The sequence below is a fragment of the Chiloscyllium plagiosum genome, unplaced genomic scaffold (genome assembly GCF_037043375.1).
Source record: "Chiloscyllium plagiosum isolate Xiang-an unplaced genomic scaffold, Cpla_swu_hap1 HiC_scaffold_3, whole genome shotgun sequence".
NCBI lineage: Eukaryota > Metazoa > Chordata > Chondrichthyes > Orectolobiformes > Hemiscylliidae > Chiloscyllium > Chiloscyllium plagiosum.
Window position 1 is genome coordinate 136,219,565 of NW_028270141.1, and position 27,231 is coordinate 136,246,795.

A 27,231-nucleotide genomic window follows, 5' to 3' on the forward strand; every position below is an offset into this window, starting at 1 on the left:
TACGGAATACCGCCCCCTCCCCTTTACCATTGGCTACATGGCATTGATAGGCAGCTACACATCCTGAAGTAAATAGAGAGGCTCCCCGCTTCCCATTGGTTAATAGATATGTCAGTCTGTGGGAGACGGGTTAGCTAGTTCCGGTAAGCAGGTTCGGTTGACGCCAAGCTCGGAGGACGTTTCTGGAAGAAGCAGGGAAATAAAAGAGTGCGCGCGGGCGCAGAGGGGGAAGTTTGTCGCGGATTGATATTGATAGGCGAGCTGCGGTTATTTAGGTACGTGGGTGGGGTCAATTTAACTAAACCTAAATCTGTTTCCTTTTTGAGTTGTTCGCAACTTCGAATTCGGTGTGTTTTCGTTTGTTTTTAAAGAAATTAGAGCATTTTGCCAGTGATTCCAACACTTTTGAATTATGAGCGATGTTCAGCGACGCTATTCATTCCGAAAACGCACTTGAAATTATCCGAGAAAATGGCGCTGACAGGAAATGGAAATATTTATTTAATTCGCAGCTTTTTTATTACCCAAATCGGGGAGTGTAAAGTTCAGTTTTCTTTTACTGTTTTACGTGTTGGTGAAAGGGCATATGTCCTGTTGGTAGACCATGATATCGTATTTTTTTTTGTAGATATTTCCCCAGCAGATAAGTTAACAATGATGAAATAAATGAGGAACGTTGTGCAATTAATGGCAACGTGGAATGTTTGTTACCAGGACACTCGTCTATAAAGTCGCTTCTGGCTCAGAATAGACTCAAACGGTGCAGATAGCTTTGAAATCTCATACCCAACAGAGACCGGTCATTCGGCCCCTCGAGCCTGTACTGCTATTAATAAGATTATTTCTGATAAAGTCAGAGATGTACAGCATGGAAACAGGCCCTTTGGTCCAACTTGTCTATGAGCAGATATTCTAAATTAATCTCATTCCATTTGCCAGCACTTGGCCCATACCCCTCTTAAACCCTTCTTATTCATTCACCAGTCCAGATGCCTTCTAAATGTTGTAATTGTACCAAAATCCACCACTTTCTCTGGCAGCTCATTGCATACATGTACCACTTCCGGTATGAAAAAGTTGCCTCTCTCTTTTTAAAAAAAAGTCCCTTTTTAAAATTTCTCCCCTCTTGCCCTATACTTATGCCCTCTAGGTTCTGGGTGTACCCCCATCACAGGGAAAAGCCCTTGCCTGTTTACCAATCGATGCCCCTCTACTTCTCAGCCTCAGATGATCCAGGGAAAACAGCGCCAGCCTGTTCATCCTCTCCCCAAAGCTCAAACCCTCCAGCCCTGGTGATATCTTTGTAAATCTTTTCTGAACCCTTTCAAGTTTCACAACATTCTCCGTAGAGGAGGGAAACCAGAATTGCACGCAATATTCCAAAAATGGCCTAACCACAACGTGACCTCCCAACTCCTATAACTCAATGCTGTGACCAATAAAGGAAAGCATGCCAAACAGCTGCTTCACTATCCTGCCCGACCTGTGACTCAACTTTCAAGGAACTATGAATCTGCGTTCCAAGGTCTCTTTATAGAGTCATTAGAGATGGTACAACACAGAAACAGACCCTTCAGTCCAACTCGTCCATACCAGATATCCCAGCCCATATCCCTCCAAACTCTTCCTATTCATATAACCATCCAGATGCCTTTTAAATGTTGCGGTTGTACTAGCCTCCACCACTTCCTCTAGCAGCCCATTCCACACACTCATCGCCCTCTGTGTGAAAAGGTTGCCCCTTAGGTCTCTTTTGTATCTTTCCCCCTCTCACCCTAAAGCTATGCCCTGTAGTTCTGGACCACCTCCCTCCCCCAGGTAAAAGACATTTTCTATTTACCCTATCCATGCCCCTCATGATTTTATAAACCTCTATAAGGTCACCCCTCCGCCTCTAATGCTCCAGTGAAAACAGCCCTAGCCTATTCAACCTCTCCTTATAGCTCAAATCTTCGAACCCAGGTAACATCCTTGTAAATCTGTTCTGAACCCTTTCAAGTTTCACAACATCCTTCCAATAGGAAGGAGACCAGAATTGCAAGCAATATTCCAACAGTGGCCTAATCAATATCCTGTCTAGCTGCAACATGACCTCCCAACTCCTGTACTCAATACTCTGACCAATAAAGCAAAGCATACCAAACGCTTTCTTCACTATCCTATCTAACTGCGACTCTACATTCGAGGAGCTATGAACTTGCACTCCAAGGTCTTTTGTTCAGCAACACTCCCCAAGACCTTACCATTAAGTATATAAGATCTGTGGTCTAACTTCATATATCTGCCTTTTGACCCATATCTCTTTAATACCTTTTGCATAACAGAAAAAAATTATCTCTGTTAAAATTAACTGATCTAGAATCCATTTCCTATTTGAAAGAGCTACTACTGTGTGTGTGTGTGTGTGTGTGTATAGAAGTGCTTCCTAATATCTTTATTGAATTGTCTGGCACTAATTCCCATTATGCTCCATAGTTCTAGAATCTTATATTTTTTAAAATTCTCCCTTGAGAGTACTGGTCTCTCTACTGAGTGAGATTTATTTGAGGGAAATTGCCACCCTGGTGGATTTCACTTTCTACTGTTTGACCAGAATTATTCAAGATTTGAATGTATGCATTCTTATCCCTCACCTGGACATTTCTCTTGTTGGGGTGAAAAATATTACTTTCTATTCTTCTGAATTGAAGTGTGTAACTCAGCACTTGCAATTGATTCTCATTCACCATCTTCAGATCTGTTCTTCTCACCAGAATATTCCTATGATTTGGTTTTGATTCTTTTAATTTCCATTGACCAAAAACTGCACTGAACAACCATAAAGTCAAATAAAGCCAAAGAGTGATTCAGAGGCTAGAAATCATGTAATCAGTACCACACCTTTTGACTCCCCAGAGTCTGTCCACCACCTACAAGTCACAAGTTTGGTATACTCTCCATTTCCCTGAATGAATGCAGCTCCAATAACATTCAAGAAGCTTGATCTCTAGAACAAGGCAGCCCACTTAATTGATACCACATCCACAAACACCAACACATTCACTGGTAGTAGTGTGTATCATCCACAAGATCCACTGCCAGGCTCTTTAGACAGCACCTTCCAAACACAGTCATTGCGTGTCAAAGGACAAGGGCAGCAGATACATGGTACTGCCACCACCTACAAATTCACCTCCAATCTACTGGCCATTCAGACTTGGAAAATATATTGCCTTTCCTCAATTTCACTGAGTTAAAAATCCTGGAATTCCCTTCTTTAATGGCATTGTGGGCATGCTTACATCAAACGGATTGTAGCATTTAAGAAGGCACGGTGGCTCAGTGGTTAGCACTGCTGTCTCACAGTACCAGGGACTCTGGTTCAATTTCAGTCTCTGGTGACTGCATGGAGTTTGCACATTCTCCCCCTGTCTGCGTGGGTTTCCTCTGAGTGCTCCAGTTTCCTACCACAATCCAAAGATGTGCAGTTAGGTGAATTGGCCGTGCTAAATTGCCCATTGTGTTCAGAGATGTGTAGGTTAGGTACATTAGTCAGGGGTAAATATAGGATAATAGGGTAGGGGAATGGGTCTGGGTGGGTTACTCTTCGGAGGGTTAGTGTGGACTTGTTGGGCCGAAGGGCCTGTTTCCACACAGTGGGGATTCTATTCTATTCTAAGGCAGCTTGCCATGGTCTTGAGGTAAGAAAGGATGGACAATAAATACTACCCAACCAGCAACATGCATACTCTGGGAGTAGAACAAATTAAATCTGTTAATGGGATGTGGGTGTTGCTGGCAAGGCCAGCATTTATTGCCCAGCAATTATTTTTCAGAGGGCAGTTATGAGTCAACCACAATTGCTATGGTCTGGAGTCACATCAGCAGATTTCCTTACCCAAAAGACATTACTGAACCCGATGAGTTGTTATGGCAATCAACAGTGGTTACAAGATTGCCATTAGACTTCTTAAATTCTAGATTTTGATTTATAATTTCATTATCTGCCTTGATTAGATTTAACCCAGGTACCGAGGACATGAGCATGGGGTTCTGGATTACTAGCTCTGAGACATTAACATCACACCATAACCTTCCCGGTTCCTAATTTTAACAGTGGAGGATTCAGGGGTACTAACGTCATTGAATGCCAAATTGAAATTTTCACTCACCTGAAGATGGCCATTTCTTGGTATTTGGAACATAGAACATTACAGCGTAGTACAGGCCCTTCAGCTCTCGATGGTTTCATAGATCTATGAAACCAATCTGAAGCTCATTCAACCTAAACTATCCCATTTTCATCCATATGTTTATCCAGTGACCATTCAAATGCTTTTAAAGTTGGCGGGTCTACTACTGTTGCAGGCAGGACATTCCACGCCCTTACTATTCTGAGTAAAGAAACTACCTCTGACCTCTCTGATATCTATCACCCCTCAATTTAAAGTTATGTCCCCTTGTGCTAGCCATCCTCGTCTGAGGAAAAAGGCTCTTACTGTCCACCCTATCTAACCCTCTTATGTCTCCAAGTCACCTCTCAACCTTTTTTCTTTCTCGCAAAAACAGCCTTAAGTCCCTCAGTCTTTCCTCATAAGACCTTCCCTCTATAACAGGCAAAATCTTGGTAAATTAACTCTGCACCCTTTCCAATACTTTCATGTCCTTCGTATAATGCGGTGACCAGAACTGTATCCAGTACTCCAAGTGCAGCTGCACCAGAGTTTTGTACAGCTGGAACATGATTTCATGGCTCCAAAACTCAATTCCTCTACCAATAAAAGCTAACACCATATGCTGAGTTAACAACACTATCAACCTGGGTGGCAACTTTCAGCGATATATGTACATGGACACCAAGATCTCTCTGCTCATCTACACTGCCAAGAATCTTACTATTAGTCCAATACTCTGTATTCCTGTTACTCCTTCCAAAGTGAATCACCTCACACTTTTCATCATTAAGCTCCATTTGCCATCTCTCAGCCCAGCTCTGCAGTTTATCTATGTCCCTCTGTAACCTGCAATATCCTTTGGCACTATCCACAACTCTACCAACCTTAGTGGCATCCACAAATTTACTAACATATCCTTCTATGCCCTTATCCAGGTCATTTATAAAAATGGCAAACAAGTGGCCCCAGATCCTTGTACACTAGTAGTAACTGAACTCCAGGATGAACATTTCCTATCAACCACCACCCTCTCTTCTTTCAGCTAGCCAATTTCTGATCTAAGCCACTAAATCACCCTCCATCCCATGCCTCTGTATTTTCTGCAATAGCCTATCATGGGGAATCTTACCAAATGCTTTACTGAAATCTATATACTCTAGTCAACCAATTTACCCTCCTACACCTATTTGGTCCCTTCTCAAAGAACTGAGGTTAGTGAGGCACAACCTACCCCTCACAAAAACGTGTTGGCTATCCCTCATTAAATTATTCCTTTCTAGATGATTATAAATCCTTTCCAACACTTGACCCACAACTGAAGTAAGACTCACTGGTCTATAATTAACAGGGTTGTTCCTATTCCCCTCCTTAAACAGAATGGGACAACATTTGTTATCTTTCAGTCTTCTGACACTATTCCTGTCAACAAGGATGACATAAAGATCAAAGCCCAAGGTTCTACAATCTCCTCCTTTGCTTCTCAGAGAATCCTAGGATAAATCGCATCCGGCCCAGGGGACTTAACTATTTTCACACTGTCCAGAATTGCTAACACCTCCTTGTGAATCTTAATCCTGTCCAATCTAATAGCCTATATCTCAGTATTCTCCTCGACAATATTGTCTTTTTCCAGTGTGAATACCTCCGAAAAATATTCATTTAGTGCCTCTCATACCTCCTCTGACTCCACGCACAACTTCCCACTACTATCCTTGACTGGCCCCAATCTTACTGTTGTCATTCTTCTATTCCTGACATACCAATAGAAAGCTTTAAGTTTCTCCTTGATCCTACTTGCCAAAGACTTCTCACGTCCTCTCCTGGCTCTTCTCAGCTCTCTCTTTAGGTCCTTCCTGGTTAACTCTCAAGCGCCCTAACTGAGCCTTCATATCTCATCCTCACATAAGCCTCCTTTCTCTTGACTAGCAATTCAACATATATGGCTAAATGTCACTTGTCAGCCCAAGATTTATATTGTCTTGGTTGATAAATATGAAATGGATGTCTTCAGCATGAGGAGTTGTGAATGGTGCTGAATGACATGCAATTGAATCAAATATTCCCAGCTTTGATCTTAACGATGGTCATTGATGAAGCAACTGAAGTTGTTTGGTCCTAGGACACTATCCTGAGGGACTCTTCAAGCCGTGTATCAGGGTTTGCAAGGATTGACCTAGATTGCAACCTATTTCCCTTGCACTACATGTGACACTATTCTCCCTCTCATTGTCCACCCACCAAAAAAGGCATTTCCATTGACTCCAATTTTGGCCTCCTCGATACCACTGAAACAATCATAGTGAAAAGGGGCTATCGGTTTTAACTTTCATCATTTGACTTCAATACTGGAGACCAAATTGCTGCTATGGCCACCTGATAAGCTCAGACAACCCACGTGGAATGTACAAAACCAATTGCATTCAAAGTGTGTTTTAATAAAGATCCTGAAATACTGTAAGATGGCAGTAAGTTTTCATCTCTCATATTATTCTCATTTGCATGACAAATTTGTGTTGAGAGATGAAAGGTTGTCCGTACCTGTCCAGCTTGGAATGAAACCAGGCATGCACACCAAAGTCTAGAAAGAAACAGTAGCCTTTAAGCACCAAGGCTGACAAAAATCAACGTGGTCTGGTAATAGCAAAAATATTGAAAGCTCCAAGGTCAGGAGCTAGCTGATGAAAACTAACTTGGACTAACCAAATCTTTTCCCTGAGAATTCCAAGATATATATACAACTTTTGATATTACTGAAAGCCAATTTCTCTCTCCTCTGATTATAACACTTCACTGGGTCAACATGCTGTCTTGATGTCAGGGACAAAGTTCTCCCCTTCCTGTAGAGTTCACCTCTTCTGTTCATTTTCTGATCTCATGTAGTGAGACCAGGAGCTCAGGAACACTCAACTGATCCAGCAGGGCCAATCAGCAGGTTACTGCTGAACAAATACCACTTGCTAGTATTGTTGACTGCCCTTCTTCATTACTTTGATCACAAGTAGATTATTAGGATACATGCAATCTGTCCTGCTTTTGTGGACTAGATGTACTTGGGCACATTACTGGGTAAGTGCCAGTCCAGTTGATGTACTGGAATAATTTGGCGAGGGAAGTAGCCAGTTCTGGATCATGCCTTCAATGCCAATTCTAGAATGCTGTCAGGGTTTACAACTTTTGCAATATCCTGTGCCTTAATCTGCTTATGTGGCTTGAGTGAATCTAATTGGTAGAAGCCTGGGATCTATGATGCTTGGTACCTCACGGGGCTGAAATGGATCATCTACTCAGTACCTCAATGCCAACAGTCAGCAGATTGTGTAAATACTTCAGTCTTTTCTGTTGCATTATGCTACATTCCTCCGTCACATTGTAATATGTGTATCATCCTCCCATAAGTTGTTTAATTGTCCACCACCATTCACAACTAGACTCTGCAGTCTTGCCACATCCACATCTCTTGGTTGTGGATTGTATGGCTCTGTTATCATATGCTGCTTCCACTGTTAAGCATGCAAGGAGCTTCACCCAGTTGAAACCTTATTTTAGGTGTACCTGTTGCTGCACCTGGAATGCCTTCCTGAAGTCTTTCTGCATCCGGGTTGGTCCCCTGGCTTGGTGGAGTGAGAGATTGCAAAATCATGAGATTACAGTTTGTGATTGAATAGACATCTGCTGTCAATAGATTACAGTGCCTCCAGTTATGAAGTGATGGACCTGCTTGAAATCTAAATTGATTTTTAGCATGGTGATTTTTCCACAAAACGTGGAAAATATCCTCACGGCGAAGATGAACTTTGTCTCCCCAAGAGCTATGCAATGATTACTGTTGTCAACATAGGAACATACATGTGTGACAAGTAGATTGGTGAGAGTGAAGTCATTCTGGTTTTGCTTTCTTTTTTGCTCCCCTCACTGCCTGCTGAAGATCCACCCAGTCTAGCAGCTGTATCTATTAGGGCTTAATCAGTCGTGCTGCTTCTGAGTCATTCTTAGCAATGGACATTGAAGTCTTCTGTCCAGAGCATGTCATGGGCCCTTGCCATTCTCAGTGTTTCCACTATTTAGTGTTCAATATGAGTACTGATTTTCATTAGTCATGTGACCGGGTTGGGGAAAATAGGAGGTAGGAATTAGCAAGAGGTTTCCTTGCCCATGTTTGACTTGATGCCAAGACTTTTTTTTTTAGATTAGATTACTTATAGTGTGGAAACAGGCCCTTCGGCCCAACAAGTCCACACCGACCCGCCGAAGCATAACCCACCCATACCCCTACATTTACCCCTTACCTAACACTACGGGCAATTTAGCATGGCCAATTCACCTGACCTGCACATCTTTGGACTGTGGGAGGAAACCGGAGCACCCGGAGGAAACCCACGCAGACACTGGGAGAACGTGCAAACTCCACACAGTCAGTCGCCTGAGGCGGGAATTGAACCCGGGTCACTGACGTTGCGAGGCAGCAGTGCTAACCACTGTACCACCGTGCCGCCCACTTTATTAGCTCTAGAGTTAATGATGAGATGACCCAGGGCAACTCCCTCATGACTATGTCATCATGCTGACACCTGCCTTTGTGACAGGATGTACCAGGTGATGATGGTGTCTAGGACATTGTATATTAGATGTGATTCATGAGTACGTGTTAGGCTGTTGCTTGAGGTCTGTGGGACAGCTATCCCAATTTGTTAAAATTTCCCAAGTGTTGTTGGAATTTGCAAGGTTGAAAAGGCTGAGTTTGCCATTGCCATTTCAATGTTAATGTCAGGCAGCCAGGCTAATTTCATGTCTTTTCATGCCATCCCATCTCATGTGAGTCATAAGGTTTGACAACAGAGATGACTACTATGACTGAAGATATGTTCATTTTGGAGCTATCTTTGCTGAAAGATATGTGCTTTGAGAGAATAGCATTGCCAGACATTGTAGAATATGTTATAAGCATTATAGTAATGGGAAAGGTGATGGCCTAATGGTATTATGGCTTACTGTTCATCCAGAGACCCAGGTAATACTCTGGGGACCTGGGTTCAAATCCTACCATGGCAGATGGTGGAATTCGAATTCAATAAAAATCTGGAATAAGTAGTCTCATGATGACCATATTGAAATGTCTGGAAAAGCCCATCTGATTCACTAACACCATTTAAGGAAGGAAACTGCCATCTCTACCTGGTCTAACCTACATTTGACTCCACATCCATAGTAATGTGGTTGACTCTTAATGCCCTCTGGACAACAAATGCTGGCCTAGTTGCTGATGCCCTCCTCCTGTAATTAATTTTTTTTTAAAATTTTCATTTCAGGCGACTAACTGTGTGGAGTTTGCACGTTCTCCCCGTGTCTGCGTGGGTTTCCTCCGGGTGCTCCGGTTTCCTCCCACAGTCCAAAGATGTGCAGGGCCAGGTGAATTGGCTATACTAAATTGCCCGTAGTGTTAGGTAAGGGGTAAATGTAGGGGTATGGGTGGGTTTCGCTTCGGCGGGTCGGTGTGGACTTGTTGGGCCGAAGGGCCTGTTTCCACACTGTAAGTAATCTAATCTAAAAAAAAATCTTCAGCCTGTCTGAGCTGGTGCACACACACAACAGTACATTCAGGATGTTTCACAAACTCCTGTTTACTTTGCCAAGCATGTAACTTTTAGCACAAGAGTAAATATTCCTGACCATGAGAATGTGTGGGATCTCATGCCACATCTAAATAACTGAAGTAAAGAACTATCCTTGAAAAGAATAAAGCTAAGGGATGGCCTTCTAGACTAGGAACTGGAAAGGAAGTAAAAACAATGACTGCAGATGCCGGAAACCAGATTCTGAATTGGTGGTGCTGGAAGAGCACAGCAGTTCAGGCAGCATCCAAGGAGCAGCAAAATCGACGTTTCGGGCAAAAGCCCTTCATCAGGAATAAAGGCAGAGAGTCTGAAGCATGGAGAGATAAGCTAGAGGAGGGTGGGGGTGGGGAGAAAGTAGCATAGAGTACAGTAGGTGAGTGGGGGAGGGGATGAAGGTGATACGTCAGGGAGGAGAGGGTGGAGTGGATAGGTGGAAAAGGAGCTAGGCAGGTAGGACAAGTCTGGACAAGTCATGGGGACAGTGCTGAGCTGGAAGTTTGGAACTAGGGTGAGGTGGGGGAAGGGGAAATGAGGAAGCTGTTGAAGTCCACATTCATGCCCTGGGGTCGAAGTGTTCCGAGACGGAAGATGAGGCGTTCTTCCTCCAGGCGTCTGGTGGTGAGGGAGCAGCGGTGAAGGAGGCCCAGGACCTCCATGTCCTCGGCAGAGTGGGAAGGGGAGTTGAAATGTTGGGCCACGGGGCGGTGTGGTTGATTGGTGAGGGTGTCCCAGAGATGTTCCCTAAAGCGCTCTGCTAGGAGGCACCCAGTCTCCCCAATGTAGAGGAGACCGCTTCGGGAGCAACGGATACAATAAATGATATTAGTGGATGTGCAGGTAAACCTTTGATGGATGTGGAAGGCTCCTTTAGGGCCTTGGATAGAGGTGAGGGAGGAGGTGTGGGTGCAGGTTTTACAGTTCCTGCGGTGGCAGGGGAAGAGGCCAGGGTATAAGGGTGGGTTGTAGGGGGTCGTGGACCTGACCAGGTTGTCACAGAGGGAACGGTCTTTGCAGAAGGCAGAAAGGGGTGGGGAGGGAAATATATCCCTGGTGGTGGGGTCTTTTTGGAGGTGGCGGAAATGTCGGCGGATGATTTGGTTTATGCGAAGGTTGGTAGGGTGGAAGGTGAGCACCAGGGGCGTTCTGTCCTTATTATGGTTGGAGGGGTGAGGTCTGAGGGCGGAGGTGCGGGATGTGGACGAGATGCGTTGGAGGGTATCTTTAACCACGTGGGAAGGGAAATTGCGGTCTCTAAAGAAGGAGGCCATCTGGTGTGTTCTGTGGTGGAATTGGTCCTCCTGGGTGCAGATACGGCGGAGGAATTGGGAATACGGGATGGCATTTTTGCAAGAGGTAGGGTGGGAAGAGGTCTAATCCAGGTAGCTGTGGGAGTCGGTGGGTTTGTAAAAAAAAAAATGTCAGTGTCAAGTCGGTCGTCATTAATGGAGATGGAGAGGTCCAGGAAGGGGAGGAAGGTGTCAGAGATGGTCCAGGTAAATTTAAGGTCAGGGTGGAATGTGTTGGTGAAGTTGATGCAGTTGGTGCAGTCGGCCACAGAGACCAAGCTATTTCCTTCTACTTGTCCAATCGGGGACTGCAGGCTATCCTCTTTGGGTCATATGTATCTTATCCTGGTCGTATAGTGGTGGCTCACATGCAAGATATGTCACTTCTCAATTTGTAAACAAAACTTTGTAAGTACTGAACTCTCGAGTAATATCTGATCCCTGACTCAAATTTTTTGAGTAATGTCAGAATTGAGGTATCCAAGCCATAAGTTTGAAGAGATATTTGAGTGAAACCAGGAGTGCATTTTACTGGAACAATTGGTGACCTGCGTAACCAGGAAAGTGTCAAACATCTGGGGTGGAAGGCATTCAAAAGAAAAACTGAATCAAAAGGGACTAATTGCACACTTGGTAGAATGTTCCAAAACGCAAGATGTAGTTGCAGTTAAATAAAAATGACGACAAGTTGAATGTGTAAATAAATTGGCAGAAGAGCATGGCTGTCCTGCCAATTAGCTACTCCAGGGATAAGAAGCACTTGACAGGCCAGAAGAAGCTACAAGAAGTCCTGGAATCAATAATGCCTTCCAAAATTGTAACTTCTACCACCTTGAAGGACGAGCAGCAGAGGTACAGGAACACCACCACCACCTACATGTTCTCTAAGCCGTACACTATCCTGGCTTAGAACAATATTGCTATTTCTTCTCTGCCACAGAGTACCAGTAATAGGTAACTGTTGCACTGATTCTATTTTAGAACAATACAGCACAGAACAGGCCCTTTGGCCCTTGATGTTGCGCCGACCTGTGAACTATTCTCAGCTCATCCCCCTACACTATCTCATCATCATCCATGTGCTTATCCAAGGATTGTTTAAATCTCCCTAATGTGGCTGAGTTAACTACATTGGCAGGTAGGGCATTCCACACCCTTACCACTCTCTGCGTAAAGAATCTGCCTCTGACATCTGTCTTAAATCTATCACCCCTCAATTTGTAGCTATGCCACCTCGTACAAGCTAACGTCATCATCCTAGGAAAAAGACTTTCACTGTCTACCCTATCTAATCCTCTGATCATCTTGTATGTCTCTATCAAATCCCCTCTTAGCCACCTTCTTTCCAATGAGAACAGACCCAAGTGTCTCAGCCTTTCATCATAAGACCTGCCCTCCAGACCAGGCAACATCCTCGTAAGTCACCTTTGCACCTTTTCCAATGCTTCCACATTCTTCCCTTTTTAGTTATAAAAAGCCTCAATTCTAATCAGTCTTGCAATTCTCCATTACCGCTTTTATGAACTTGGATAGGGTTTTTCTGTGGTAGTTCATTCCTTAATTTCTCAAAATTAGTAAATTTTAAGAAAGTCTAGCATTATCATCAATGGTGTCTTATTTCGTCTGTTGTGAGCTGAGATCACATCTGGGTGTTTTAGGATCATATGTATGAGTCCTTTCATTTTTCATGCTGACCTTTCTTGCAAAGCCATTCAGTACATTCTTGGCACCCAAACTAGATTTAATGTCATGTTGAAATAAAGCAAGAGTGATGCTGAGGGGGGAAAAAATGTTTCACACAGCAAGTAGTTAGAGTATGGAATGGACTGCCTGGAAATGTAGAGCCAGGTTCAATTGAAGCATCTAGGCATTAGATGATTATTTGGATAGAAATGATGTGTAAGGATATGGGGGAAAAAAGGTTATTGTAAAAGATTTCTAGTAGGTAATAGAACCAGTCCAGGCACAGTAGGCCAAATGGCCTCCTTTGGCACTGTAACAGTTCTCTGCGTCAAGTTAAAGGAATGGAGGGTAGGTAATTGAATTTTCTTTTCACATGTTACCTGTACCACTAAAGATGTATGCAGGTAGTTTTTCACTCCTATTTACCTATTTGTAAACTGTACATATCAAACTAAATGTCTACATCTTAACAAAACTTGATGCAAACAATGCAATTGGCAAAAATGTGGCTCCTGGAATTGTTTATACAATCCTTCAACATTTTGAGGTGGAAAGAATTGACACTATCTTATGAATATTGTTATTGTTTCAGCTACTATAATAGAATGCTTTTACCACTGTTAAAACATGAGCAGAATTTTTGGAGTGGATTGGCTTCCAACCTGTTCTGTGAAATGAAAGCTTTTGATAAAAACATTTTTTTCAACTTGATAGTTACAGAACATTGACCAATCAGGGAATAGTGCAATAGCAGGGAAGAACTATACAATTGTAAGAAAACTGAGTTAATACATTGTCAAGAAGTGTGTACTCTGTCAGTGCTCTCTTGTTTCTGTTAAAAGGACAAAAATTTTGTGCTACTGTTTTTCTAGGCAGAGAACCATTAGGAGGTACAGGATATAAACAGTTGCTGAAGTGATCTGATCAAGCTTTCCTATTCAAATGTTGTAAAGTGCAAATGAGATTTTGAGGGGTTAATTTGTTCTGCTGATCTGTACGAAATTGGATGACTGGGAGGAGGGTGTCGTATTACATTCTGTCTTGTAGGCAGAATGTAAAAATTCACATAGCTATCTCCTGTAAATCAGAAATAATAACATTGCAGTTAAGAATCTAACAACACACTGCAGTTTAAAAAAAAATTACACCAGATCTTGCCATTAAGGAATGATCTAATCACATTGTTTCTGGAAATAATTAAATCACTACATTGTGTCTTGAGTGGCATGTGACTACGAGGGAGCGGCTGGGGTTTGTTTTAGGGCATTACTGACCGATGTAAAATCTTGTATAAAGGAAGGACTGGTCCCCTTGTTTAGGGAGATGCCTTGACACAGCTTCGCAAGCATTGCGAACAGTGCTGAGGGTTTCTCCAAAAACTTGTACTTGCTTAATAAATTTTGGCTGTTCTCAGAAGTTGGCGTATTGCAGTTGCATCAAGTGTTTTAAGAATCTCAAAAAAAGCCTAACCTTTGGTGGCAGCAGTAGGATTCCAACATATACAGAGCTTCTAGACGAACTGAGTAAGTGATCATCTGCGTAACTTACGCACTTGTACGCCAACAAGTTTGCTTCCACAACTATACGTTCACTGGAAAGGGAGGTTAAGTGAGATTTGAGGCCCTGGAACATGGTGCATAAGATAAAAGAAAACTATTGTCTGTCTCAATCACCCTGCCTTAGACCGGTTGTTAAGAAGGGATATTCCTCACGTGAAGGTCTGGAGGCTGAAGACACTAGACTCTTTTATATAGAGATGTTAGGAAGTTCAGACCTTAGAAGAACAAAATTGGACAAATGTTGGATAAGTCAGGGGTTGGAACGCCTTTGCGTCGGTTATGCTGGCTGGGATGACCCCAAAAATGAGGAACCATTCAGGCGCCTGTCAAGATGTTTTAAATAAAAAATTGGGAAATGAAATTTAGCGATAAAAGGCACTAAGAACATAGATCATTGCCTCCTCCACTTTTAAACATTTTGGAAATGTAATATCGGGACTAAATGGAAAACTTTAATACCCACATGGAGAAAGACTGCTGAGGAAATAATGAACAAATCTAAACCTGATGAAGGGCTTTTGCCCGAAACGTCGATTTCAAAGCTCCTTGGATGCTGCCTGAACTGCTGTGCTTTTCCAGCACCACTAATCCAGAATCTGGTTTCCAGCATCTGCAGTCGTTTTACCCAGCTGGGAGAATAACTCACGTGAAAGAGGGATTAGAGTGTGTGATAATGAGGGAAACCCTAAGTCTTGGGAGGTGCTGAAGAGTCAGGGTGAGGATTATGATACGAGAAGAGAAAAGCAGGAAAAATTGAGAAAGGAAAGACAAAATAGGAATCAGAGTTGAAATGCCAAGCTAAACTATCCAGTGGGACAAAATGGAGGTACCTTTTGAAATGTCTGATCTGCCAATAATGTTTCAAAATACTGACACTGATGACCAGCTATGGTCACAATGCGATTTCTGACCTCCTCAGGGACACCTATTCAGAGCTCATTCTATATCCAAAATCTCCTCAAAACCATTCTCCTCCCCAGGCAATTGATCTTAATCAAATGTGCTGCCCTCTGTGAACTGGCAAGTTCTAAATCGATCACCTACCTCAAAAACAATAGGCATTCCAGACATTGTCATTGTGCAGTGTGATTTCAGACAAGACAATGCAATGAGTCTAGCAATGGGCAGTCTGTTCCACTTGAATGATTCTCAGCTGGCAGGACTGTTTAAAGATACAGCAGCAAAAATAAAATTAAACTTCGAGGAACAATATACATGTGAATACTGCTGGTAAAGCCTTGCTTAAGTGATCAGGAAAGTAGAAGACTTGAAATTAAACTTTATTATAATTAAGCAAAAAGTCAATGTTAACAGAAGTTAAAGATATACTTAATTAGAAATCAAGAACTGTGAAATATTTTTCCTGACAGCTTTCACACTAGCCGAGTAATAATTTGGAAAGGAAAATAGTTTTTGAGTAACCTGAATGGGGTTCTCCTGAGGATTTGATTTTAGGACCACTAATTGTTGTTTATGAATGACTGAATTGTTTGGGCAGTACAATTTAGAAGTTTATGGATACAAAATTTGATAATAACATAAATAGTGAACAGAGTAACCGACTTCAAGACCACTGAGAAGGTTGAAAAGGGCAGACACAATTTAGTATAGTTAAATGTGTGACTGTCTTCATACTGATACCCACCTTGGCAAAGAAGGAATGAGAGAGGAAATGCAAAGATGACTTTCAGTAGCTAACATCATCTCTAGAGTTTCTCCATTCACAGATAAAGCATGCCTTTGGGCCATCGCCCAACCGTCCACAACCTGATCCAACGGATTCAATCAGCTCCCCAGTCATGAGCACAAAAAGTGAAGAAGCTAATACGGTGAAGAGGAGGTCAGTGTACTTTTTGTCAGTGGCCTTCCTATGCCTATTAAGCCATTTGAGCTTTACCTTCTCTTTTTGATCATTTAAGGGATATTAAGGTTCACTGATCAAGCTAACATCAAAACAGCCAGTTGGTCTTACAGCAGAGCGGGAGCAGAAGCAGCAAAGAAGGCTGCGTTCACCTAACCTGTTGCTGCAGTTGCCGCACTTCACGCTCAGATGTGCTGGTATCCTCTATCTGAACCACCTCCGCAAGGATGGAAGTCTGGCCATACTAGTCTGAAAACGTCTGATCTCGGAAGCTAAGCAGACTCAGGCCTGGTTAGTACTTGGATGGGAGACCGCCTGGGAATACCAGGTGCAGTAGGCTTTTGGGCGGCACGGCGGCACAGTGGTTAGCACTGCTGCGGCACAGTGGTTAGCACTGCTGCCTCAGCGCCAGAGACCCGGGTTCAATTCCCGCCTCAGGAGACTGACTGTGTGGAGTTTGCACATTCTCCCCGTGTCTGCGTGGGTTTCCTCCGGGTGCTCCGGTTTCCTCCCACAGTCCAAAGATGTGCAGGTCAGGTGAATTGGCCATGCTAAATTGCCCGTAGTGTTAGGTAAGGGGTAAATGCAGGGGTATGGGTGGGTTGCGCTTCGGCGGGGCGGTGTGGACTTGTTGGGCCGAAGGGCCTGTTTCCACACTGTAAGTAATCTAATCTAATCTAATCTAATCTTGTCAGTTTTGTTATGTATTTAACTGCCCTTATCCAAGAATTCAGATTTCTCTGTGGAGTGATGCACAAGGTCAAACTGGATTGTTTTCAGGTTGGACTTTATTGAAGGAGATTTTGGATAATTGGCTTGTTTCCACTTAGCTTGGAGGGGGTGGAGTGGTTATTAAGGACTGTGGATTTAAAAGGTTTACTGGTAAACTTTTTTTAGGGTCCTGGGGATGCTATCTACTACATGCACTAGTCATTTTTGTTGCTAAATCATTGTGTGTTGTGCGTCAATAACTTAAATACTGGTTGTCAGATTCTTAAGCTGGTAGCGCCTTTTAGTTGACTATCATGGAATGATAAAAGGAAGGAATGAGATATTAAAGGATTAATTTGTTCTGCTGACCTGTAAGAAATTGGATATCCTGGGGGGGAGGTTGGTATGTTCCTCTGTCGTTCAAGGCAGAATGTAAACATTTACATAGCCATCGCCAGCAATTCAGAAAGAATAAGAACATTGCAGTTATGAATCGAACAATATCGTGCATTTAAAAAAAAACATTTACACCAGATCTTGCCATTAAGGAATGATCCAATCACGTTGTTTCAGGAAATAATTAAATCACTACATTGTGTCTTGAGTGGCATGTGACTATGGGGGAGTGGCTGGGAGTTGTTTTGAGGGCATTACTGACTGTGATATAAAATATTGTATAAAGGAAGGACTGGTCCCCATGTTTAGGGAGATGTCTTGACACAGCTCCGCAAGCATTGCGAACAGTGTTAAGGGTTTCTCCAAAAGCTTGTACTTGCTTAATAAATTTTAGCTGTTCACTAAGTTGATGTATTGCAGTTGCATCAAGTGTGTAAGAATCTGAAGAAAAAGAACCTAACTCAACACAAAGACTTACGAAAACTCATAAAACCCCAGCAGTACATAAATATAGTCCTGAACGTAGCAACAAAAAAATCTAGAGTACAAAATCATTACAGAATGTAGAAGCTCATGGGGAGGAGGTAGGAAATGCAGACCACCTAACTAATATATACTTCCTCCATGGTCGGTTTCTGAATACTATCAATAGAAACCAGCAGATCTATCTGAGTGTCACAGGAATGTGCAAGAAGAATATGTTATTTGTAATCTACTGAAAAATAGAATAAATAGTTTCCTTCTGCAATTTAACTTACTTTCTTTTCAACTATTTTGGGGGTCATGCTGAAAAAGAAACTTAAGTTTGTGTTTATGTAATGTCTTTATCCACTCTAGGATATCTGAAAGTGATTTGAAACCACATATTAAGACACAGTCACTTATATACAAAAAAAGCCATGATTGGCATCTTGGCTCCAGTTAATTCCTATCAGTGCCATCATTGTACTCACTCGTATTTTCAATGCCATACTGGTTTTCAAGGATGTTATGGTTTTATTTCACAGAAATATTGAATTGTTTCCACACCCTGGGGGAAGAACTCGTATGTGCTCCTTTTTAATACATTGGTATTAGTATGCAGTTTCTTGTGTCTTTCTTTTTCTGAGGAAGGGATTTTTTTTTAAAAATAAAGCCTGTCCCATGTGGTGATGTGAACCTGACAGCTGACTTTTCCATTTAACATGGCTCATTATGGGATGGTTTAAAATTCTATGGCTGCTGCAGCTGTCCTCCTCCCTGCTCTTTGTGATATTGCCTAGTATCACTCAGACTTTCTCTAAGCAGCTCCCAGACAACTGTCACAATTAATCCAAGGATTTCTGTATTTTCTTTTTCTGTCCAGTGATGGGAGTGAATGCTTCAGCATAAACCAGCAGTAAAAACAAAATGGTGCATAATTTAGTTGATCAAATATTCATGCTGTGAATGTATTGCTAGCTACACAGCTACTGATTTGTGGATACTTTTCCCCAGAAGTTTATCTTGTATAACTTGCCAATAATTGAGTTAATGTAAGATCTATTTGTAAAATTATGTACAGACAGCGTTCTTTGGCGATTTCAACACCAAACATACTTCGAGCAATGGAGATTGTGAGTGGTGTTTGATAAAGTATATATAACTTTATGATGCGTTTTGGGTAAAATGGACAAAAATGATTGCATTAGCTGATTCTATGTGTTTTCTGGTCCTTTATACAGTCATACAACACAGTACATAATTTAAGGTTTTGAGCAAGAGATGGGGGTGGGGAATTGAGGAATATTGGGGTGGATGGGAATGTGGAAATTGAAGCAGAAATAAAGTAGCCATGGCTTATTGAATGGTGGCAGAGCCTTGAGGGGCAAAATGATCCACTTTTACTTCTCCTGGTGGTATGGCCCACTTTTTGTGTGTTTTGGTTTCCTTGGGTTAGTGATGTCATTTCCTATGTTGATGTCATTTCCTGTTCTTTTTCTCAGTGGTAAATAGAATCAAGTCAGTGTGTTTGTTGATAGAGTTCTGGTTGGAATGTCATGCTTCTAGGAATTCTCCTGCGTGTCTCAGTTTGGCTTGTCCTAGGATGGATGTGTTGTCCCAGTCGAAATGGTGACCTTCCTCATCTGTATATAAAGATACTAATGAGAGTGGGTCATGTCTTTTTGTGGCTAGTTGATCATGTATGTGGTGGCTAGTTTTCTGCCTGTTCAATGTAGTGTTTGTTACAGTTCTTGCAAGGTATTTTGTAAATGACATTAGTTTTGCTTGTTGACTGTCTAGGGTCTTTCAAGTTCTTTAGCTGCTGTTTTAGTGTTGGTGAGTATTTAGGCTACCATGATGCCACGAGGTCTGAGTAGTCTGGCAGTCATTTCCGAGATGTCTTTTGATGTAGGGAAAAGTGGCTAGGGTTTCTGGACGTGTCTTGTCTGTTTGTTTGGGTTTGTTGCTGAGAAATCGACAGACTTTTGTTAGTTGGGTGCTCAACTTGTGGTCAAGCATGAAAAACTACCTGGCTTTGTCTGAGCTATGCATCGTGGTAAAAACAAAGTACTGTGAGCTATTAAGCTTTGCCTGTCTAGATAATGCTGGGATGCTGTGTGCATCTAAACAAGGACAAAGTAAGAGACACAGAAGAGGAAATGAGGATCCCTGAGATGTGCGCACACTCATCAAATCCATGAGATGGGTACCTTGTGCACACTGTCCTCTTAGCTGCTGCTCTGCTTTAAAGTGTAATATGGAAGTGTAAAAATATTGTACTTGGATCAGAAATGTGTCTGAATGATGTTGCGCAGTAGGATGCCAATGTCTGTAGTTTGGGTTATATGCAGTCATGACAACAGAATGGGCAAAGATGTGGAGTTAAGGTGGATTGGCTATGCTAAATTGCCCAACTGCGCACAGGGATGTATAGGCTACGTGGATTAGACATGATTTAATGCAGGATTAGAGGGATTGGGTGGGGCAGTAGGGTGGGTGGGATGCTATTAGGAAGGTCGGTGCAGACTCCATGGACCAAATGGCCTCTATCAGTGCTCTACGGATTCTATGTGCACAAAGCTGGAGGCTAGAGAAGCAAGTGCCAAGCTGGAGTCGTCCAGTATCCACCTCTTTTCCTGTTGCGAATTATTGTTTGTATCCAATAGTTGGGTGAATGAGAAACTGCAAATGAATAATGTGAGATGTCAATGTATGCTGCTGCCCACATCTCACACTCACTGCTCAAAATCTTGCTTCACTGTTCAATACTTCGTTGGAAAATGGTACGTTTTGTTCTCGCTATCGTGCAGCTCTGTGCTGGTCATCTCCATGCATTTTCCCAGTTTTCTCATCATTATCCATGTCCCATTTCAGTGTTTTATATCAACTAAGAGGTAGCACCCTTGACAGCACAGGCCTGTTTGGTACTTCTGTAATATAGGCTTTGAGCTGAAGTCTTTGGGGCTGAAGACTTTAATCAACATCATTCTGAATCATGTGAATTTGCTGACACTGATCCACAATGGAATTAAATCATAGTTAACAGAATATTTATATTTCTGTTTGAAGGAAGGACAACCTAAATTGGGGAAAAAAGGATAAAATGACTAGTTCTTCAGAGAAACCACAAGAGGGCAATGTAAGTATGGGTCCCACTGATTACTTGGCTCTTTATCCTTTGTTCAATACAGTATTTTAAATTAATTGACACATGGAAACATGCTTTTTAGCAAAAAAAGTTATCAGTTTATTTTAATTAAGGGACTTTTGAAATGGGTATTGTGCTCAGTTAACTGCAACTCTCTGCAGTATCTTGTCTGAGTGGCCACAAAAAAGGCTTCTAGTTCCATTTATCAAGAAAAGTCTGATCAAAATAACATGTGCTTAAGTGAATAAGATCCCTGATGTGAATGGCACTTTTAATTTCTTGTTGTCTTTGTCCTTTTCCAAAACGACGACTGTGTGGATGCTTTGAACTAAAAAAAATTCTAGTATCAAAAAGATTTTCACAAATAGCACATCTTCCAAGTATGGTTAACATCTAACACTTTTTTTAATTGGCTATGCAGAGCTTTGAGATTCGTTATCTCAAAGGTGATTTGTTCTCATGCCCAGAGAAGGATGCACTGGCACATTGTATCAGTGAAGATTGTGAAATGGAGGCGGGCATAGCAGTCTTGTTCAAGAAGAAATATGGATGCGTTGATGAGCTGCGGAATCAGAGTAAGACAATAAAATTTCAGAAGTCACTTTAATGAACAACAGTTTAAAGAAATGGGTATGTTGTTGATTTGCAAAGGTTTTTTAAAATCCATCCAATGTCTTTCCAATTTGAGAATACAATCAAGCAACTGTTTCCTTTAGAAGCAGTCATGTGTTTCAATCTTCAATCAACTCAGTGTACTTTATTCTTGTCTTCAATATCATTTCTTTTCTCTCCTGCACCACTGACCTCCTAATCCTCTTTCAGGCCCTTAAATAGTCATGTCTTAAAGGCTTACATAATTGCTGCTTCAAACTGGTAATAAGCAGTTGCACTCAGTTTCTTCAATACTCCAATTTTCATTCCTGGGTCTGTGCACAAAGATTAGAGGAATCCCAGCTTCATAAATGCAACTTTAAAAAGTGCTGCTTGCATTTCCAATCTTTTGTTTTGGGGTTGGGAAAGAATATTGATTGGGTCAGGAGCTGGGCCAGGCAACCCAAGAAGAGCTAAGAGGCTGCTGTGTTCCCAAGGTAGACTGAGCAGAAAGCCTACCTCAGTGCTCGAGCAGATTTGAATCATAAAGATTAAACATACAACATCACTCCTGCCCTCATCCCCTCCATTCACTCCCTTCCTGTCCCACAATTGTCTGTCAAGCATCTGTACCCATTCCCAATTGATCTCTTCCTATCCTCAATACCATCCTGTGACAATCTGGCCATCATATCCAATGTGCCCTAATCATTTTCAGTGTCCACTTGTAGCTGCCAGCTTTGCCCATCCCCATCCATGTCTATTTAATCTATTATTCACCATGGTCATAATTTAGGAGATATACTGATTGACAACTTTATTTTCTATGTATTAATGATCTCATTATTGGGTGGGCACATTCATTGGTACAGAAGCATCAAGCACATCTTGAGGTTATTTCAGCAAATCCCTTATGAATTCAAACATTTCGATGAAGTACGAATAACTTGAGCGAACAATAATTTCCATTCAATAAACAGTTGGAGCTGTTCATCAATAGGCAAGCCATTGTAAAATGATAGGTTGTGAAATCAGTCATGCAGCATAAATGCATTGGATTCTCACTCTTGTTTACTCTTGACTTTATTCTTTGTCAGCAGGTTTGATAGAACTATTATTATCTGATGTGCCAACTTCTACCCTTATGAGTGCTTCTTATATCCTGTGGATCACTGAATATTAAGCTGTTGTTTTCCAGAACTGTACCTGACATCTCCTCTGGAGACCTTCCTACCTTATTGTACCCCAACCCTGAACAGCTTACTTCTATCGTCCTAAAATCGACCAAGATGCCTGCCCCTGGCAGACTTATTAGTTTCAGCTTTTCCCCCGCCTCACTGAACTTATTTCTTCCTATTTTACCTCCTATTTTTCTCACAAATGTTCTTCAGAGAAGGGAATCTATGAATTAGCTATTACCATTTTTTTTCTCTTCCAGTATTTTTACCACAGTCACAACTCCATTAGCCATCATAATAGAAATAAGGATCCAATTCTCAATCCTAGACCTCTTGTGTTAGATCATATGCTTGTGCCCATCTCTCACCCAACTTTTAATTATAGACCATAGTATAATGATTTAGTTCATCCTGAAATATTTGGAAACCTGATCCAAGTTTTCCAAAATCGTACAAGAATTACCTGGTTCAGTGGAAGGAAGTCTCTTTGTTCAGGAGCTGAGAAAAGAAGTTGGGAGACAAGGAATATAGAATGCTAGAAACATAAATAAAAATGCAAAATGCTATGATTGCAAAGCAAATCAGTCAGCAGCTGTTAGGAAGAAAGACTCCTCCTTTCTCTGTTAGGACCTCTTCACAGCATTGAATCTGATAAATAAATACTAGGAACATGATCTCCGTTGTCATTATTTTAATTTACAAGGGTTATTGCATTATGAAGTAGAACTACAGGTAGAATTCAATTACAGTTGAAATACTGAAGTTGGGCTGATTAAATTTACTGCCAGTCAATCCTTTATAAAGGCTTGACATCAAACCAGAAAGTAAATTAAAATAATGTACATGAATTCTTAATGATATAAGAATCCATAGCTCAATTAATAATTCTTTCCTGGTTTGTAAAATACATACAAGTAAAGTTTGAGCAAAATATATCATCTATCTTTTCAGACCAATAAATATCATTACATAGTCAACAGGTCTGAAAAGATTGTTTTCTTCTAATCTTAATTGAAATGCCAGTGTATAAATAGGTCCTTTATTACTTGAAGCAAAAGCTATTATGAAGGTGGATGAAATTTCCATAGTAATGATGCTGAGAATAGTTAACCTACAGGGAGGTTGAACACCTGGCTACACATTGAGCTAAAGTCAACAAATCTCTAGTATACAGCTTTTGCATTTGCAAGAATTTTACAAGTTAAAACTTATTCAGACCCATCACCATAAGCAGCTCATTGCAGTGCTGTTTTGTCAGTTTGTGGACTTGCCAGTATTTAGTCAAAATCGCCCAGGTGTCATGAATTCCACGGTCATTCAAACATTTACTCCTAGCACCATCGCATGATGACTGCAGTGTGTACTATCCTTAAGTTAAACTGCAACAAGTTACTAACGTTGTCCTTCAATAGGAAATGCCAACCCATGGCCTCTACTGCCTAGAAGGACACTGCATGTAGATGCATGGGGCCACCAGCACCAGAAAGTTTCCATTCAAGTCACGCACTGTCCTGACATGAAACCAATATCACTGTTCCTTCACTGTTGTATAGACTAACGTGTAGAAATGAAAAAAAAAATTTTTTTTGTAGAAAACTTTTGTTCAGCTACAGAGTTAATGCCCATTTTGCAGGTTACCTACATTACCTGAATTTGCATTAAATTTGTTCGCTATTGGCTTGTGAGAGCACAACTTAGCTATGACCTCTAGCATTACCCACTCAAATATGTCCAATTGATAATATAAATGGAAGGTTCCCTATGTCTTCAACAGGATTGAACATAAACTTCATTATTACTTCATATTTGGTCTCTTTCCTTAAATGTGGGTTTCTATTTGCTAATGTAATGAAATGATATAATTAATTTTGCATTATAAAGTTGTTCTACATCTTTATTTAATTTGTAACATAATTTTAATTAGAGATTTCTTTTTTTCTTCTTTCCAGAAAAGAAGATTGGGGAGGCAGCAGTGCTGCAGAAAGATCAGCGATACATTTACTATTTGGTATTGGATTCAGCCATATTTTTAATTGAATAATAGAATCATTATTTATCATTTAAATTATCTAAATATTATGAAAATGTGCCAAATAATGTAGAAAATAAATTTTCATTTAATATCAAAACTTCAATAGAAATACTAAATTTATTTTAAAATACACTGCACACATGATTTTAACAAGTTTTAATTATACTGCCCAGAGCTGCTTAAAATAGTTGCTATTCTTTTTTTAGTTTTATTAACCAGAAAATAACTCCTTAAACTTGTAGCATTCAATCTCACCCCCAACTTGACTATAAACCTGTCAAATGTATCTTGCTTTCTCTTGTATTTCTGTCAGCAGTGCTCATGTAGTATTCTGCTGTTTTTGTTGAACACAGCTTTGTTTCTTGCACACATTTGCATGACTTAATTCAGAGATGATAATTTATTGCTGAAATTATAAATGCAATATAAAACATTGAAATATTTTCCTCAACTACATGATTTTCTGAAATTCACTTAAATTGAGAGATGGAGTACATTTAAGGACAAACCTAAAGAAGATTTCTACTTTTTTTTTAAAATATCTCCTGGTCATTATGTCTACTTTTGCCTGATTTGAATGGTTTGATTCTTCTATAGATCACTAAAAAGGTGGCATCTGATAAACCAACTTATGATGATCTGCAGAGCAGCCTCAAGGCCATGAAGAACCACTGCCTGAGTAATGGAGTCCTCCAAATATCAATGCCCAAGTAATAAATGATGGAAATTTTGAATTTGCTTTAATCACAGTTTTATCATGTCTATTTTGTACTCTCGATCAATTAGATTTAAACCAAAAAATTATCCAGAATGTTTCACAACTTTGAACATTTCCAGAATTGAGGTTCTGGTATTCTATTCCCCACATATTCTCATTCACGTGATCTTGTCCAAATGAATATATGCTCCTTTTGTATCCTCCAGTGCACGAATGCCTCATCCTGATCAGATTTCTCAACAGTCATGCTTACTCCATTTCCGCCAACTGCCTCCAGCCTTCATATTTCCCCTTGCTACTTCCTTTGCTGCTCTTGACACATGTCCAACTTTAATTTCCTGACTTGACATTGCGCATCTTCTCAAAGTGCTGTACAATGTCAGGGTTAAGATTTGACGGAATACACGTGTAAGTTGAATGTTTGAAGAATGTATTAGAGATATAAAAATAGGCATTTTTTCGTTTAAACAGGGATTGTGAAAATGAAAGCATAGACATGAGTAGAGTCAGTTGCCCCCAGGTTAGAAAGGCTTTCACACAATTGTTTAAAATCAGTTTATTAACCATGTGATTTGGTGGAGTGGATCATTCTTGCAACCTCAAATTACCAGTAGACTAATCATTGCAAACATAGCAACTATGAAGTCTTCAACAATTTTGTGGTTACTATAGCATGTTAGTGTAAGCAAAAAGTAGAAGAGAAATTTTAAAGGAAGGTAATAGGAATATAGAAAGCTGAGAATGCTTTGTTCATACTGTTATATAAGCACAGATGATTCAATAAAACAATCTGTACAGATGTGAAGTGAACTCTGCTCACTGACTTCAGTAATAGTGTGCAATCAACTGGTCTTTTGAAGAGCTATTCAAAACTTTGAAGTTTAAAGATCATGATGAAATTTGGTTTTAAAATAAACTATAGTTGATTTTGTTTGTGAACTCTTCATTAAGGCTTAAAAAAGAGTAGATGGTATACAGAGAATCCAATAAAATGTCTGCAACAGCAGTAACTGGTTTTAAGAGGGTTTTCTTTTTTAATAGCTGACTTGTATTACAGTAATTAGTATATAGTGCTACTTCTTAATCGATCAGTGGAAGGCATGGTATAAATGGGTGAGGACTGATTTGTATGTTTGGACAAGCCAAGTAATCCAGTTAGGTTCATATGGACATGATGGGGCCCACATCACAAGAATGCATTGTGTGCTGATGATTTTTTTTTCTTCTGGGGGGCTTCCATTGCTGAGTTTACTTAATTTTTCTTTTGGACTGCTGGCAGTTTCAGGAAAACTTGTAAGTTTGTGATTGATTTTTTTTTCCCCTTTTCTTTCTCCTCTGTTCATTGACACCTATTTGGTGTGCCCCATGTTACTTTACTTTCAATTCATTGAGACTTCATTCTGACCTGGCCTATGATCTATTGCTAACCCACATATGGATTCAGTAACTTAATACATGATATAGCAAGTGATATATATAGTGTCATAAATTTAGCATTCTTTCATTCTAATTATGTTTCGTAACTCAAGGTCTGTTTATAATTTATTGTTATGAGCAGTGTTCTTTTCTCTGCAGGATCGGATGTGGACTGGACAACCTGGAGTGGGACAAGGTTTCTGCAATAATTCAAGAGGTTTTTAAGAATACAAAAATCATAATCACTGTGTACTCTTTGTGAGAATACCCATTTATTACTGTGTACAGTTCAAAATAAATATTCCACAATATTAATCTGAGTTGGCGGTGACAGATGGAAATGACTTGATGACTTTTATACTTCGGTTAAATGTTTGATTTCCATGAATTACTGATGAATAAATGTTTTTGTTTGTTCATCCTG

General features: G+C 40.7%; 1 protein-coding gene across 3 annotated transcripts; it reads left to right on the forward strand.

The window, feature by feature from the left end:
* Window positions 1-157: 157 nt before the first annotated feature.
* LOC122548477 (ADP-ribose glycohydrolase OARD1-like) lies at window positions 158-27,231 on the forward strand. Of its 3 annotated transcripts, none has more exons than XM_043687190.2 (6): window positions 158-275; window positions 20,794-20,863; window positions 21,294-21,447; window positions 24,591-24,649; window positions 25,271-25,383; window positions 26,967-27,231. In XM_043687190.2, exons 2-6 carry the CDS (start codon window positions 20,828-20,830, stop codon window positions 27,067-27,069), a joined length of 465 nt encoding a protein of 154 aa, XP_043543125.1. In that variant the 5' UTR covers window positions 158-275; window positions 20,794-20,827; the 3' UTR covers window positions 27,070-27,231. The 3 variants fall into 3 exon arrangements, with proteins under 3 accessions (XP_043543125.1, XP_087839789.1, XP_087839805.1); XM_087983663.1 differs by lacking the exon at window positions 158-275 and adding an exon at window positions 16,017-16,134; XM_087983679.1 differs by lacking the exon at window positions 158-275 and adding an exon at window positions 16,245-16,446.